The sequence below is a fragment of the Nycticebus coucang genome, chromosome 18 (assembly GCF_027406575.1).
Source record: "Nycticebus coucang isolate mNycCou1 chromosome 18, mNycCou1.pri, whole genome shotgun sequence".
Lineage (NCBI taxonomy): Eukaryota > Metazoa > Chordata > Mammalia > Primates > Lorisidae > Nycticebus > Nycticebus coucang.
In genome coordinates, this window is record NC_069797.1 from 64,895,233 (window position 1) to 64,913,164 (window position 17,932).

The window sequence follows — 17,932 nt, forward strand, 5'->3', positions numbered from 1 at the left end:
CAACAACAAATAAGCCCGTGAAGGAAGTGGAAATTAAAGTACAATTAAATATCTGTACATACCAATTAGAGTGGCTAAAATGAAAGACTATCAAGTGCTGGCTAGGACAGGGAGCAAATGGAACTCTACATTACTAGTGGAAGTATAAAACTACAACTTTTTAAAAGTTTAGCAGACATTTCAAAAGTTAAAACACACACTTGCAATATAACCCAACAATTCCACTCATTTACTCAAAGAAAAGAAAAACATGTTTACAAAGAGCCATGTACTCAAATGTTCATAGTAGCTTTATTCATAATAGCCAGAAACTAAAAACAAATGTGGGTATTTGTGAACAAATTGGTATGCACTGCAATATTCCTCAAGAATAAAAAGTACAGGATACCTAACATGGATAGAACTCAAAAGCATCATGCTAAACAAAAGAAGCCTGACACAGAAGACTACTGATTATATGATTTCATTTACACAAAATTCTACAAAAGACAAAATTATAGCCACAGAAAGCAGATCACTGGTTGACAAGTTCTGGGAATGGGAGAAGACAACTGGCTATGAGGAGCCATGAGGAAACCTTTAGGAAAGAAATGCCCTGGTGAATATATACAGCAATTCCTACCTAAAAATGAAACATCAAGACTTTTTTTTTTTTTTTTTTTTTAAGACAGAGTTTCACTTTGTTGCCCTCCACAGAGTGTCGGGGGCGCCTGTCTTAGCTCACAGCAACCTCAAACTCTTGGGCTCCAGCAATTCTCTTGCCTCAGCTTCCCAAGTAGCTGGGACTACATGTGCCCGCCACAATGCCCAGCTATTTTTTAGAAACAAGGTTTTGCTCTTACTCACTCTGGTCTTGAACCTGTGAACTCAAGCAATCCACCCACCTCAGACTCCCAAATGCTGGGATTACAGGCATGAGCCACCACACCTGGGGCGGCGCCTGTGGCTCAGTGAGTAGGGCACCGGCTCCATATGCCGAGGGTGGCGGGTTCAAACCCAGCCCTGGCCAAACTACAACAAAAAATAGCCAGGCGTTGTGGCGGGCGCCTGTAGTCCCAGCTGCTCGGGAGGCTGAGGCAAGAGAATCCCATAAGCCCAAGAGTTAGAGGTTGCTGTGAGCCGTGTGACGCCACGGCACTCTACCCGAGGGCAGTATAGTGAGACTCTGTCTCTACAAAAAAAAAAAAAAAAAAGACTTATTTTTAAATTTAAGCTTTATGCCAATTTTTAATGTAAAACAAAACAAAACCACCAAACTCTTGATATGTTTTGATGTTTCTTAATACAGTATCAAATGTGTTTTGTTACAAAAGAATCAGTGCCTTCAGAAGCCATTCTACAATAATAATCCTTACTTTGTTCAACTATTTGTACATTAGTGGGAAAATCTAAAAGTTAAGAAAAATTGTAAATCTTGATAATCAACTGTAAAAATCACCAGATACTGACTGAAACCGAGAAAACCAGCATCAAACAAAATATTAACAGGGTTAGTGTTCTAATTAAGCAAAAAAAATACATAACTGCATTCCAAAATACAATAACTAAAATGAGAAAACACAATGTAAATGCCACAAATATAAACTAGCTGCAACTAATTAAAACTCAAGAAGAAAATTATAAAACTATACTGAGAAATATGGGCCAAACCTTAAATAAATGTAAAAATATAGATAGCATAGTCCTAGGTAAGAAAACTATACTTAAATATCTCCTTTTCCTAAAAAATCCAATTTTAATAGTATACCAATGAAATTACTTTCAAAGATTAACAAGTTTAATGTTTATGTGGAAGAAAAAATAAATAGCAAAAAAGTTGTGGGTCCAATGAAAATATTAAACTAAATTATAAAGCAACAATTATGAAAAACAGTATGACAATGAACAAAGAGAGGGATCTGATCTTTGTACCTAATTTAACATAACCGAAAAGATTATCACATCACTCTGGAAAAGAAGAATTGGTCAATAAATAATAATGAGAGAACTAAATAGCAATTTGGAGGAAGTAGTTTGTTAAACCATTTTTTTAGAAAACACTAAAATAAAAGGTACTTATTTGCCAAGCTTCTTGAAGAAAAAGGCCTAAGTATACAAGTAATAGGAATAACCAATGAAAAGTTGGACAGATTTGATTCCCAAAATAACGTATTTCTGCATGTCCCAAATGATCCAAATTAAAAGACAAATAATAGACGATGGAAATGTTTGTAGCAAATATAACAACAGATTAATATATTTTTAAGTTATCAGGCAGATCAACAAGAAAAACACTGAGCTGGCCAACATGGCTATGCCTGAAATCCTAGCACTCTGGGTGGGAGGATCACTTGAGCTAGGCAGTTCAAGACAAGCCGGAGCAAAGTAAGACCCTATCACTACTAAAATTAGAAAAATTAGCCAGGTGTCAAGGCTACTCCTTGCTACACCCTTACTCCCAGCTACTGGGGGCTTAGGCGAGAGGACAGCTTGAGTCCAGGAGTCTGAGATTGCTGTAGGCTGAAGCCATGGTACACTGTCCCTGGCAACAGAGCAAGACTCTGTCTCAAAACAAACAAATTAATAAAAAAAAAAAACTAAAGTCCTAAAAGATAACTAGGACAAGGCCAAACAAGTCAACAAAAGGAAATGTAATTAGTCAACAGACAAGAAAATATTCAACTTCACAAGTGAATGTTTAAATAGTACCAGTATATTCCATGAAATTAGAAAAGAACTGAAAAAACAAGAGCCAATGCATGTAATAGAATAAGAAGGGATACTATTCTTCCCACCATCAGTAGATGAAGAGAAATTCATCTTCTGCTGCTGTAACTAGGCACATTTAAGGGGAAAAAATCCATCAAAAACCTTAAAAAGAGGCCAGTCGCGGTGGCTCACGCCTGTAATCCTAGCATTCTAGGAGGCTGAGTCAGGTGGATTGCCTGGCTCAGGAGTTCCAGACCAGCCTGAGCAAAATCTAGACCCTGTCTCTACTAAAATTAGAAAAACTGAGACAAGATGCTCACTTGAGCCCAAGAGTTGGAGGCTGCGTGAGCTATGTCGCCACAACAGGGCAACAGCTTGAGACTCTGCCTCAAAAAAAAAAAAAAAAACTTAAAAAGATCCACAGATTTGAACTCAGTAACACTTCTATGGGAACATCTTAAGAAAATATTCCGGGCAGCGTCTGTGGCTCAAAGCAGTAGGACGCAGGCCCCATATACTGGAGGTGGTGGATTCAAACCCGGCCCCAGCCAAAAAAAGAAAAGAAAATATTCCTTTAAGGCACAGCACCCATAGCTCAGTGGCTAGGGTGCTGGTCACATACACCAGGGCTGGCGGGTTCAAACCCTGCCCAGGCCTGCTAAACAACAATGACAACTACAACAAAAAAATAGCCAGGCATTGTGCTGGGTGCCTGTAGTCTCTGCTACTTGGGACGCTGAGGCAAGAGAATCGCTTAAGCCCAAGAGATTGAGGTTGCTGTTAGCTGTAACGCCATGGCACTCTACTAAGGGTGACATAGTGAGACTTTGTCTCAAAAGACACAAAAAAGAAAATATTCCTTTTGCTTTTTTAAATCAAGACTGTGCAACCTAGCAAGACACCCCATCTCTACAAAAAATGAAAAATAAAAACTCAGCCAGCCATAGTGGCACATGCTCATAGTACCCTGCTACTCAGGAAGCTGAGGCAGGAGGATCCTGAGCCCAGGAATTTGAGGTTACAGTGAGCTACAACTGAGCCACTGAACTCCAGCCTAGGTGATAGAGTAAGACCCTGTCTCTTTAAAAAAGTTATTTACCCCAAGGTTTGGAAATAAATGTAAAGCAAGAAAAAAATCTGAGCAATGGTTATGAATCCTCTTAACCGGTTATCCTAAACCAGTCTTTACAGCTCCATTCCAGTTTATCCTCCATATTGTTCCCAGATTGTTTCTGAAGAGCAAATAAGTATATCAAAACTTAAAATCTTTCAATGATTTCTACCATCTTAAAAAAAAAAATCCTGGCAAACTATAACAACGTCCTAACTAGGTTGGTCCTGTGTATAGCCTCACCTTCTGCCACTCAAACCCAGTGCATTAACCATAAAGAAAACATATATACTACAGCCCTAGTTCCTGAAGAACATTTTTAAAAAGAACACAGAACTACTTATATCTTTCCAACATTCAATAAAATGCCAAAAAGGTCTCAATCCATGGTGACACAAAGAACCTGCCTTCATGGAGCTTAAAACATATAAATAATAAATGCTTATCATTAAGTTAGGTCTGATACTAGAAGAGCCTTTTAACATTCACAAAGGACGCCTATAGTCCCAGCTACTCGGGAGGCTGAGGCAAGAGAATCGCCTAAGCCCAGGAGTTGGAGGTTGCTGTGAGCTGTGTGATGCCACAGCACTCCACCAAGGGTGATAAAGTGAGACTCTGACGCTACAAAAAAAAAAAAAAAAAAACATTCACAAAGGAGAGGCTAAATGGGTCAGGGAAAGTTCTAGGGGTAAGGGTAATCCTTGAGGTGAGTCTCAAAAAGATGAGCAAGGTTTGCTAGGCACAAGGGTAATTCCAAATGAATGGAATATATTTATTTTATTTCATCATAAAAATTCTGGGTGGTGCCTGTGGCTCAAGGAGTAGGGCGCCGGTCCCATATGCCAGAGGTGGCGGGTTCAAACCCAGCCCTGGCCAAAAACAAAAAAAAAAAAAAAAAAAATTCTAATAAGTTTGTAACAGGCAAGACATGATTGCAAGAGGGACTTTATCTAACAATTGCAATCAGTGTAACCTGGCTTATTGTACCCTCAATGAATCCCCAACAATAAAAAAAAAAAGTAAATAAAAAAATAAATAAATAAAAAATAAGTTTGTAACAGGCTTTCTATACAGACAACTTGGGTATGTACTTAATCCTTCCAAGCTTCAGTTTGTCCCACCTCACAGAGCTACTGTGAGAACTAAAAGTGATAACAGATGTAAACTCGACACAGTGTTTGGCGCTCAATGAGCATTCAATACATGTCAGTCTTATAGACACAGCATTGATTACAACAGTATATTTCAAAAGTCCAGCATTCTTAGAGAAAGTAATAGTAAACAAAAGTGAGGACAAAGAGAAAAACCAGTAAGAACAAAGTTAAGCAACCTATTACCACTTAGCCAGACTCAAAAAGTTTCTCTCTACAGGCCATAAAAATATCTTCGCACTGCATAGTACACCACCGCAACAATTTATTTGAAAAGAGAAGAACATACTACATCTTTAAGACTTATCTAAAACCGGGCAGCGCCTGTGGCTCAAGGAGTAGGGCACTGGTCCCATATGCTGGAGGTGGTGGGTTCAAACACAGCCCCAGCCAAAAAAAAACCACAAAAAAAAAAAAAAAAAGACTTATCTAAAACCAACTAAAATAAAAATCTTATGTGCTTAAGTGTGCCCCTTCATTTACCTTGAAAATTTAGTTATATGCGAAATATGCTAAATTATATGCTAGATAAATGAGATGCTAGTATGTTGTGATAGTAATAGCTCAACCAGTAAGAAAAAAGTAGAAACTATGATTAAAACACACACACATTGGGCAGCGCCTGTGGCTCAGTCGGTATGGCGCCGGCCCCATATACCGAGGGTGGTGGGTTCAAACCCGGCCCCGGCCAAACTGCAACCAAAAAATAGCCGGGCGTTGTGGCGGGCGCCTGTAGTCCCAGCTGCTCGGGAGGCTGAGGCAAGAGAATTGCTTAAGCCCAGGAGTTGGAGGTTGCTGTGAGCTGTGTGAGGCCACGGCACTCTACAGAGGGCCATAAAGTGAGACTCTGTCTCTACAAAAAAAAAAAAAAAAAAAACACACACACATTTTACTCACCATGAAAACCACACTACATCAAGCTCCTGGGTATATTCTACAGCCTGTCCTAGACTAGAAGAGAAAATTTAAGGCAAAAGGAAGGAGCTAAACCACATTGGCTCCCTCCTCAGAAACCAAGAAAATAAAACGAATTAGAGACATTCAAATCTCCAACAGCCCTAGAAAAAGTCATTGCAGTGTACAGTCACATTCATACTTAGAAATCTGTAGGATATAATCAGGTTGCAACTTTTTAAGCCTTGAACCAATAAAATATGCAGTGAAACATTATCAAGATACTAACATTTCTAAAATGAATTTAGTTTTCTGCTAAACAGTTTTAAAGCTGTTGCCCCAGCTGAAGTGCTGCAAACTATAACCTCCAACTCTTGGCCTCAAGCAATCCTCCCACCTCAGCCTCCTGAGTACTTGAGACTACAGGCATGTGCTAATTTTTCTTTTGCTTTTTTCTTTCTTTTTTTTTTTGTTAAAACATGATCCAGATATGTTTTACAGGCTGGTCTACAACTCTTGGCCTCAAGCAATCCTCCCACCTCAACCTCCTGAAGCAATGTTACAGCCAAGAGCCACCTTGCCAGCCCAATGTGAGATTTTTTAAGTTAAATTTCCTTACATTATAGACAAAGTTAACCACCTAAGTGTTTTGTAAATTAATAACATGGAGTATGTTAAATACAAAAACATTAAATTTACAAAAAAGTCTGAAATAAATGTTCTAGACAAGTAGTCTTATTTCTCCATACCTAAAATTTTTTAATATTAAAAATTACACTAAACTGGGTGGCGCCTGTGGCTCAGCGGGTAGGGCACCGGCCCCATATGCCGAGGGTGGCGGGTTCAAGCCCAGCCCCGGCCAAAACTGCAACAAAAAAATAGCCGGGCGTTGTGGCGGGCGCCTGTAGTCCCAGCTACTCGGGAGGCTGAGGCAAGAGAATCGCGTGAGCACAAGAGTTAGAGGTTGCTGTGAGCCGTGTGACGCCACGGCACTCTACCAAGGGCGGTACAGTGAGACACTGTCTCTACAAAAAAAAAAAAAAAAATTACACTAAACTGCTTTTTCCAGTCTTTGGAAAAAACAATACTAGTATAAACAATTACTCCAAAGTTTTAACTATAACCAAATATATTTTTCATCCAAGCCACTGTGAAAAATGCCTACACCACATAGTAATGTAAGTATAATGCTGTGCAAATTATATACTTTATAATTAATTTGCTCTGGAAATATTCATTGAAGTTAATAGCATTACCATACAACCCTTTTTTTTTTTTTTTTTTTTTTTTTGAGACAGAGCCTCAAGCTGTCGCCCTGGGTAGAGTGCCTGTAGCATCACAGCTCACAGCAACCTCCAACTCCTGGGCTCAAGCAATCCTCCTGCCTCTGCTTCCCAAGTAGCTGGGACTACAGGCGCCTGCCACAACGCCCGGCTATTTTTTGGTTGCAGCCATCATTGTTGTTTGGTGGCCCAGGCTGGATTCGAACCCACCAACTCAGGTGTATGTGGCTGGCACCTTAGCAGCTTGAGCCACAGGTGCCGAGCCCATACAACCCATTTTAATGATCAAGTGTTAATGTGTCATAAAGAACAACAGAAGTAACTTAATGGACCAATTCAGAGTTTAACCATCAATGGCAGGAGGAATCTCAATTTTGGAATAAAATTAGCCCTGCCTTCTTAGCATTAGCAAGTACCAGAGTTCACTGAATTGTGGTTTTAGGAATAATAGGTGGAAAAGTCAAATATCTGTTATGGGCAGAGATTTCATGGCTCAAATATTTCCTCTCCTTCAGTGAATGTGTGTGTGTGTGTCACCATGCAAGAACTGTTTACACTTTTCAGTAAAGGGGCAATTCTACATTAAGGATATAACTGAATAACTATAGTTCATAAAGGACCTTAGAATCAAAGGTACTCCCATAAATTTAAAATACTAATATGGTATTAACTTAAACAAAGAAAAGAACAACAATTTTAAAACAATCTTACAGCCCAAGCGTATTGTAAACCAAATAAAACATCACTGTGGGATAGGTCCTTCTTTTTTTCCCCAGTGATTTTTCCTCTATTAGGGAATCCGGATCTAAATGAACTGTTAAACACTTAGTCTAAAGGTATGCCAAACATTTCTTAAGGTCTTAACAAAGAATCAACTTTTTTTTAAAACAAAATGAGGCCTAGGTTAAATATTTTATTTGGCTTTTCAAGATGGACTGAGAAGTTGGGCACCAGCTCCAGACCAATTCCTGGACGCACATCAAACAGAGTCCTGTCATTTATCCAGTCAGTCAAAACAATCTTTTCCATCTAACCCTTTAATGTTTATGTCCTAAAAAGCTGCTAATTGAATCCAGCTCTTGAGATCTATTTGTTAAAACCTATACCATCTAATTTGTAAATGATGAACAAAAATGAAAAAAATATATGTTAACTTTCCTGGCAAAACAGAAGAGATTCTACCATATGTAACAAAAGGAGAGAGGATAGCGTTTTTAATATTTGTCAAATTTTAAGAGAAAACTATTCAGAGACAAATTCCCAATGGTTTTTAAAAATTGAGAATATCTCAAACTTTTTACAATTCAGGGATACAGAGTACTTAAAATTCCTCAGAAAAAAATCAAAAACAAAATAACTATAAATTTAGTTCAATGTTCCCTCTCCCCCTAAAAATACAAATGTAATCTTGTCTATCAAATTTTACTTACAAACTCTTATAAAGTATCATATGCAGTAAGGAAACCACAGACAAACACTTTAAAATCTATTGAGTCATACTAAAAACCTCAAAACTCATCTTATCTATAGAAAATCAGAATCCCTGTTTTCTCCCTCATTTTCTCTGTATGTATGTAGCCTAGGGAAGTAAACAGCCCATTTCTGGTGCATTTTACACACCTGGGATCACAGGTTCTTCCCGAGATCACTGATAGGGAGCAGACTCCAGACAGGACCAGCAACAAATAAGGGATCCCTTATAAAATTTTCCACTGACTCCCCCCAAAATAAGATACCGAATTGGGGGAAGAGGAAAGACGAGCATCCCCCAATACAGGTTTTCCATTAAGAACCACTCAGTTAATGATTCTTTGCGATTTTTCCCAGGGAAAGCAAAACTGCCGTGAAAGTAATACATTTTTAAACTTGCAGCCAATATATATTCAGCTAAATTCTCACATACCAAATTCACTGTAAGTTTCTACTCAGTTCAACCAAGGGACTGGGGTATGACACACAAACACTCAACTACAAAATTAGTCCATATAAATCTCAAAGTCCAACATCACTACAGTTGGTTAGGACACGTGCACACATACACACAAACCCTGTAAGGAAAATCAACTTTCTCACCACTCATCCTAATATAAACGTGGACAATTTATTAATGGTAAATGGTGAAACTAGCCTGATGACACCGATTTCAAAAACGCTTCTCAAACCAAATCTAAGTTTTCCTAAAATTGGAGCGACATATCTATATAAGAATACCAAAAATGGCACTGTAAGCAAAACGTACCTGTAACGTTAAAGATTTCGTGCACCTGGAATCATAAACACTTAGTAAGTAGTCTTCTATCTGGCAACCCCTCCGGACATTCTTTTCCATTTAGAAAAGGGAAGGAGGAGGGTGGGGAGAGTGAGAGAAAGTTCGCTTGAAAGTTTGTATGAGCACATACTTAGAAATGTACCAAAAAAAAAAAAAAAATGTGTGTTTAAAGCAGGTCAGGAGTTTAGAAGCAAGGACATAAGTTCCGCGGCCTACAAGGAACAACCCAAAACATGCTACCCTACAATCAAACACTTCCAAAACACAGCGTACAATGAGCCTGAGTCGTCGGATCAGGCAGACACACCGGAAAAAGTCAACCTCAGTCTCCTTTCCTCCCAAAGACGTGCTTTTAAAGTGTGTGGCACTGGCTGCTGTGGCCGGCAGCAGAGTAAGGGTTTTTGCACGCGGGCATAAGTGGGTGTACAAGTTAACAACCCGGGAACACACACATACACACCCTCCCGTTAAGCGCTCCATCTTTAAGGAGTGTTTACTGCGCGCAGTCAGCAACCGGATTCAATAATCCTCGCCACGCGAGCTCCTATCCCCTCCACTATCCCACCTGGGCAGCAGCCCAAAGGCTGCTCTCCGAGGCCCGGAGAGAGAGTCGGGCTCCTCCGCCAAGACTTTCAGACCTTAAATCCTCCTGCGATTCGAACCGGTATACTCCTCCCCTCCACAACAGACCCCCGAGTTACCTTTGGCTTTATTTAAAAGAATTTCCAAATCACAGAGAGTGGTTTTCCGATTGCTGTCCCTGAACTAGGCCTTCCCACGCGCCCGACCCCACCTCACTATTGGTCGCGACCCCGGCCCTTCCCAAGGCCACAGGCACCCCCCGCCCACTCGCCCACCCGCGGCTGCCCGGCCCGGCCCCGCCCGGCCCCCCTCACCTGTCAGACGCAGCTTGACGGGCCCGTTCCTCCGGCCTCCGGGGTTAGACATGTCCCCGGCAGCGGGGGCGGCGGGGGCGGCGGCGGCGGCGGCGGCGGGGCGGCGGGCCGGCGGGCGGGGCGGGGGCGACCGCGAGGCGCGGCAGAGTCACCACAGCGGCCGGGGCTGGGGCCCGAGCAGCCGGCGCCTCGGCCGCCACGGCCGGAGGGTCCCGGATGTGCCGAGCGTCGTCGCCATGAGCCGCGGAGGGAGCGGGACGCCGAGCTCCCCCCTCCTCCCACTTCTCTTTCCTCGGCCCGGGCCGCACAACAAAGCAGCAGCCGCGGCCGGTCGCGCCGCCTCCTCCCGCGCCCCCGACGCTTCCTCGCAGCCGCCGCGGCCTTTCCCTCCTCTCGGCTCGGTGAGGCCCGGGAGCCGACGGGGCTGGTCGGCTGAGGCGGGCGGTGCTCGGCGGCGCCGGAGCGGGACTCGGGATCAGCCGCTTCCTCCTCCACCCGCCCTCTTGTCTGAGGGACCCGGGTCCTGGGGCCGCTGCTGCCACTCGTCTGCTCCGGGGGGCGGGGAGGAGGCGGGAGGCGGGGCCGGCGGCCCGGGGCGGGGCCTACGGGCGCGCGCTGGGTGCCCGGGGCGCGGGGACTGAGGCCGGGCTCGGCTTGGGCGGCCGCGGTCCGGCAAGGTGTGCGAGGCACCTGGGGTCCCACCCGGAACTTGGGGCGGGGGCGGCGCGGCACCTGGAAGGCTTAGTGTTCTGCCCATTCAAGGGAAAGCTTTTGCCCATGCAGGACAGACTGCATTTATTAGACACCCAGTGCGTGCGGGGCGCTCTGAGAGGCAGTGGCGAGCAAGGTTAGAACCGAGCCCGCTGCCCTCTGGGAGTTCAGCGTCTTTGGGGCGAGGGAACAGACCGTATTCCCACACAGATGGTTCCAGCAAATCCCCTGGAGTGCTTTGCTGCTGGTATTGTAGTTGCTACCTCCATCCAGGACTCACCTGGTGAAGGAGATCAGGTTACCTACCTGCTCGGTCTCTCTTTTCAGCCATAGCTCAAGGACAGGGAGATGATAACTAACATTTTAAAGGATTACCAAGATAAGCCTTGGAGAGCAATGTATGAAAAGCTTTTCATACAGTACTGTAATTTCATGATTTCGGGAGGAGAAATAGAAAATGAAAAAATGTATAAGTGTAACCCACCCCTTGACCCCGTGATTGCGCTGATAGGAATTTATTCTTGACAAATAAGTGCAAAAGATGTTCTTTGCAAAGTTTGGTTAATAACAAAAGGGGATTAGAGAACAGCCTAATAGTGAATTATAATACATCAACCTCAGGGTTTTTTGTGCAAGCTATTTAAGTGGCAGTCATGAAGATGGAAGCTTATGTATAATGCAAAGTTGAAAAGCAGAATAAAAGTGTGTGTGTATATGCAAAAGTAGCACATTGTAAACTAACAGAATGATGGATTTTTGTGTGCTTTATTAATTTTGCTTAAGGCTGTTATACCGTGCAATTTTAAATGTTTAACGAAGCCTAATGTATTTTAATCCTAATTCAGTATCAATAGTTGCTTTTAAAACATCAGTGAAGTCACTTCATTCTCCAGAAAAAGTTACTTTCAAGAGCATTTCATCAGTGTGATATAGCTCTGCAATTATATAAAGAAGTTCTAAAAGTCAGACTTAAAATACCAGGGACAGTGCTAGAAATTCATTTAAAAATATTGAGGGCCTATTATGTGCAAAGCAATAGATGACGTCTTGTAGAAATGCTTCTTTGGGCGGGGCACAGTGGTTCACGCCTGTAATCCTAGCACTCTGGGAGGCTGAGGTGCAGGGATTGCCCTGAGCTCTCAGGTTGGAGACCAGCCTGAACAAGAGCGAGACCCCCGTCTCTAAAAATAAGCAGGCAGGCTCTGCGCCCCTAGCTCAGTGGTTAGGGCACGGGCCACATACACTGAGCCTGGTGGGTTTGATCTCGGACTTGGCCTGCTAAACAACAACAAAAATAGCCAGCATTGTGGTGGACACCTGTATTCCCAGCTACTTGGGAGGCCGAGGCAAGAGAATCACTTAAGCCTGAAAGTTGGAGGTTGCTGTGAGCTATGACGAGACAGCACTCTACCGAGGGAGACAAAGTGAGACTCTGTCTCAACAAACAAACGATAAAAAGAAATGCTTCTTTGTATCTACAGAAAATCTGAAGATACATGAATCAAATTTGAATAATAAGGTTGATCACAATTTAAAGGACTGGACAGTGACAAAAAAAACTTAGCAAACTATATGTACACTTTTGCATTATTCTTTTTTTTTTTTTTTTGCAGTTTTTGGCTGGGGCTGGATTTGAACCCACCACCTCCAGTATATTGGGCCAGCACCCTACTCCTTTGAGCTACAGGCATCGCCCGCCTTATTCTTATGGTACACACTTTGTTCCTAAGTACCAACTAACATAATTGGTAGGCTTGTATTAGGTAATAGAAATTAGGATTTCAGAACATAATGAGCCTGGGAGAGACTGCCTGTTGTGAAGTCAAAATGTAAGTGACAGCACAGAAAAATGTATACAGGCATAATATGCAGAGAAGGACTCTGTTTAGACTTGCCTGTGTATGAGTTTAAACTCTACTGTTTAAAACAAAGATTCATCCGTTCTGCACAGGAGCACAGGAAAAAAAAGGAAAAATAAAACAGGGGTGGGGGTGTTACAGTATGTGACACAGCTTTTGGGGCTGGGACACAATTATAATGGGGACTTTACCTAACAAATGCAATCAGTGTAACCTCGCTCTTTGTACCCTCAATGAATCCCCAACAATAAAAAAAAAAAAAAACGAAAGATACTTTAAAACCATTCACTATACTAGCAAGACCTTTTTTAAAGCTGAATATATTGATGCATATTTTCTTTACCATGTTAAATGTTATTTAACATTGAGTGTAAACATCTAGTAAAAATAAAATTAACTCTAGGTTTAAAATGAAGTAAAATAAGGCTAGGCGCTGGGAGGCCAAAGTGGGTGGATCACCTGAGTTCACAAGTTGGAGACCAGCCTGAGCCAGAACGAGACCTCATCTCTAAAAATAGGTGGGCACTGTGGCAGGCACCTGTAGTCCCAGCTACATGGGAGGCTGAGGCAAGAGAATCACTTGAGCTCAAGGTTTTGAGGTTGCTGTCAGCTATAACACCATGGCACTCTACCAAGGGCAACAAAGTGGGATTCTGTCTCAAAATAAATAAATAAAATAAGCAACAAATTAAAAAAGAAGAGAAGTCATAGGCAAGTTATTCTGAATGCATATCTCAGCTGAGTGGCTTCAACTAGTCCAGTCCTAGACTACAGAGTTCATTGAGCCAGAATCCTTAAAAAAAAAAAAAAAAGTTTGTATGTTCCTCCCCACTGCCCCACCCCACCCCGCCCTGGGGATTTTTTTAAACTGTACATTATAGTGAAAAGATGCAGCAAACTAGCAAATTGATAGTCAGAACTTGGGAAGGACAAAGAAGAAAATTAACTGAAGGTTGGCAGTCTTATATAATATCAATTATATGTCCATGTATAAAACTCCTTGAGGAAAGGAAAATAGCATTGGCCATTCTCTACATACACATCGAAATACTACAATGAGATTTGACCATTCAGCCAATATTTATTGTTCATTCAGCCAACATTTCTTGATTTATATGTATATCGGGCACTATACTAAGCCTTGAAGATACTAAGATGGAAAAAAGAAATAACGGTCAGTCTAGTAAAAGAGAATTTTTGGAAAGAAAGAAGGGACAGAGGGAGGGAGAAAGACTCATTAATTTAGGTTGAATTTAATTAATCATGCTTTTTAACCAATGGCTTCCTTCATCAATAGCTCCCAAACCTAGGTCACCTGCAGTTGAAAACACTGATTCCTAGTCCCATCCCAGACCTACTGTATCAGAATTTGCTGTGTTCAGGCTGAGTGGTATTTCTAAAAGCTCCACAGGAGACTCGGACCCACAGCCAAATTTAGGAATTGCTAACCAAGTGCTTCTCAAGCATCAGTCAGTCTCTATCAGAATTGCCCAGAAATCTAGTTAAACACAGATTGCTGTGTCCCACCCCAAGAGTTTCAGATGGAGTCAGTCTAGGGTGGGACTCTAGTATTTGTATTTCTATCTAGTTCCCAGGTGATGCTGTTCATTAGGGAATCACACTTGACTGTGCTATCTTAAATTACAGCATTAAGGAAAGCTAAACTTTCATTACATTAAATGTCAGCATCAGAGGCATCAAACTGCTTCATCATAGCAACACTTTTAGATATATTTTTGAGGGGAAAAAAAGAGCAATAACAATTCTTAAGGAATTGACCCTTTGCTTTCCTCCTAAAATAGAAATCTACTTGTAATGTAAATTGTGCCTGTAGTGTAGATGTCTTTGCTGGGTATGGGAATTGCAGAAACTCTTTTCAAAGCCTTTTTATTCCCTCATGACTTCTAATTTGCTCTCAGGAGAATTGTATGCATTTTATCAAATCATCTGTCTCAAGTATAGGTAACACCACCTATTTCATACCAATAAAATCAGTCTTTTTCCATAAACGCCGTTTAATAGCATCTTCCCATGAAAATGCTGTAATGGCAGTGCAATGAGTAAAACAGAATTTTTTTGAGCGAAAAGTTTTAAACTTTTCCATTAATATATTTTACTAATCACTTAAAGTAGTTATACTTTTTATGATGGTATCCTGGACCATCTGTGAAAATTTACGCATGGTTATAAGAATATTTCAGACCTTTTGTTTAAAACATTTTTCTGTTTTCCAGGGCTAATGTTAAATTTGATGTGACTTTGCAAGAAAATGCTTACCATCTGTGGTTGGTATTTTTCTTCTGCTCCAGCCATTAATATATTTTGTGCATAGAAAAATCTGTCTGAGGTAAGGTTATGCTAATAATGGTATTCCCACAAAGCTATTTTTGTAGTGTAAATTTCAAATCTAATATAGTTTATGTGGCATGGAAAAAGCAAACCTGGATGCTTACTGCTTAAAAGTCACCTTCCTTTTCTTTTTAAGATATCATGAATTTAACTTCATTTAACTGATAAAGCAGCCATGAGCAGCACCCCCACCCCCACATTCTGGCTGTTGTCAACCAGACCATCCCCATCTCCACTCTTTCCCTCCTCTGCATCTGCCTGTTTTAGCTCCTCAAGTTAGATTCACTAAAACCCCTCATGGGTAGCCCTGTCCTGACAGGGTTTAGGATTTTTTTTTTTTTTTTTTTTTTATCATCCCAGGTAGAGTGCTATGGTGTCATCATAGCTCACAACAATCTCAAACTCTTAGGCTGAAGCTGTCCTCCTGCCTCAGCCTCCTGAGTAGCTGGGACTACAGGTGCCTGCCATCACACCTGTCTAGTTTTTCTATTTTTAGTAAAGACTCAGTCTCACTCTTGCTCAGGCTAGTCTCAAACCCCTAAGCTCAGGTGATCTACCCACCTTGCCTCTCAGAGTTTAGGATTAAGTCACATTCCGAACAGTTCTCTACGACCCCTTCTCTGGCTCATTTCAGCAGCTCTGGTTCCCAGTGATGGAAGCTGGGGTCACATCCCCTACCTGTGTACCTGTGTCTCCACAGAGCCAGGCTCCTCCATGCCGCTTGCCTTTTGTACTCTGTCTTGGTGTAGTAAATAGTAGCCTCTACAACACCCCATCCCCTTCTGGAGATATCTCCCTGCACCTATAGCTCTGATACAGTGTCCTGGGCTCCATCCCCAGACATACCAATTCAGCAGGTTGGGATGGGGCCCATGAATGTGCGCTTCTAATGCTGCTGGTGCAGAGAACTCTCTTGGAGAACCACTGCCTTCCATCAGGGATGAGCCGGGGTAGCCATGTTTGTACCAGGTGAACTTGGCCTTACCTGATTGAGCCGAAGGAGGATGGCTGACCAAAATGTCAATCAGATTTTCTCTCCTTGGAACATGTGATAGGGACACTGAGCTAGACACGGGGAGCTAAGTCAAGAGGTCACAGAGTTAGTAGCTGCAGAAGCCAGCTTAAGGGCCACAGTGAGTGAGGTCCTTCCAAGTAGATGCATAAAAGAGGAAATGAGTCTATAGAAAGAGACTGACAAAGCAGACAGAGGGAAACTGAGGTCAATGTCAAACCTTTGCTTCCTAACTCTAAGGAGGGAGACAAAGAGAGTGGTTGACAGTTTCCCTGGCAATTCCCCTGGCCCACGTGTACTCAAACTTCACTTCCGAGGGCTCTCACTGTGGCATAACTGCCCTGCCCCTGACTTAAGCAAGTTTAGTGGGCTATTCCTTACAATCGCTTTGTCTCCATCTGTAGCCACCTTTTCCTCTTCAGGCCCGTGCTGAGCTCTTCTCCAAACACTTAACTGTCTGTCTTGCTCCTACCCATGTTTGTCTTCCCCAGAATGAGAGTCTCACCTGCAATCCAGCCTGTAGCTTGGATCCTACCACCAGGGGCCACACTTGGAGAATCTAGATGCAGGGATCTTCAAACTACGGCCCGCAGGCCACATGCGGCAGTGTGATTGTATTTGTTCCCGTTTTGTTTTTTTACTTCAAAGTAAGATATGTGCAGTGTGCATAGGAATTTGTTCATATTTTTTTAAAACTATAGTCCAGCCCTCCAACGATCTGAGGGACAGTGAACTGGCCCCCTGTTTAAAAAGTTTGAGGACCCCTGAAGAACAATCTAATACATATGGCTATTGTGCCCTTGAAATATGGCTAGTGATATGCTCCACGTGTAAAATACACATTGGATTCCAAAGGCTTGGGATGGGGCAAAAAGCAAAATATCCTATTATTATTTTCATATTGGTGACATGTTGAAATGATAATACTTTGGATATACTTGTATTGGATTAAAATACAGTATTAAAGTGAATGTCACCCATTTCTTTCTGCTTTTTTCAGTATGGCTACTAGAAAATTTGAAACTACAAATGTGACTTGTACTTTATGTCTGTTGGACAGTGGTGACCTAGAGGTAATGGCCATCCACCCATGTACCCCCAGAATATTTGCCACCTGCTGCATCCCCTCCACCCACAGTGGGCTCTGTGCTCTGCCCAGCATCACACTTTGCCTGCACCACTCTTTGGGCTTTACCTTACATGCCCAACACTCTAGCCAACTACTCTGGTTAGGTCAGTTCACCCTGGTGAGAGCAGAAAGATCTGAGTCAAGATCCTCTTTCAGCCCCCACCACAGCCACCTGGTTTTGCCTTAAATCTTTAAATTGATCGTCGTGCCCTGTGCCTAAGTCTTAAAACTAGACAGATCTGGTACAGCACATTCGTGTGCCCAGAAGACAGGTGGGCTTTGACTGCTGTGACGGATTGAATTGTATCCCTCAAAAAGATATGTTGAAGTCCTAACCCCGGGTAGTTCGAATGTAACCTTATTTGGAAATAGGGTCTTTGCAGATGTGATCAAGTTAAGGTGAGGCCTTGAGAGCAGGTGCTAATTCACTATGACTGGTATCCTTTTAAGAGGAGAAAATATCCATGTGAAGACAAAGAGGCACAGGAAGAATGTCCCCTGATGACAAGAGGCAGAGGTTGGCATGGTTCAGCTGCAAGCCAGAGACTAACCAACGCACACCAGCTACCACCAGAAGCCA

At 42.3% G+C, this 17,932-nt stretch overlaps 1 protein-coding gene across 3 annotated transcripts in view; it reads right to left on the minus strand.

The window, feature by feature from the left end:
• Positions 1 to 10,799, minus strand: part of SMURF2 (SMAD specific E3 ubiquitin protein ligase 2) — a 131,075-nt gene extending 120,276 nt beyond the window's left edge. For all 3 annotated transcript variants that reach the window (XM_053570814.1, XM_053570812.1, XM_053570813.1), the window contains exon 1: positions 10,293 to 10,799. In XM_053570814.1, coding sequence (XP_053426789.1) covers positions 10,293 to 10,344 — 52 coding nt within the window. In that variant the 5' untranslated portion in view covers positions 10,345 to 10,799. The remainder of the gene's footprint in view (positions 1 to 10,292) is intronic.
• Between the last annotated feature and the right edge of the window lie 7,133 nt (positions 10,800 to 17,932).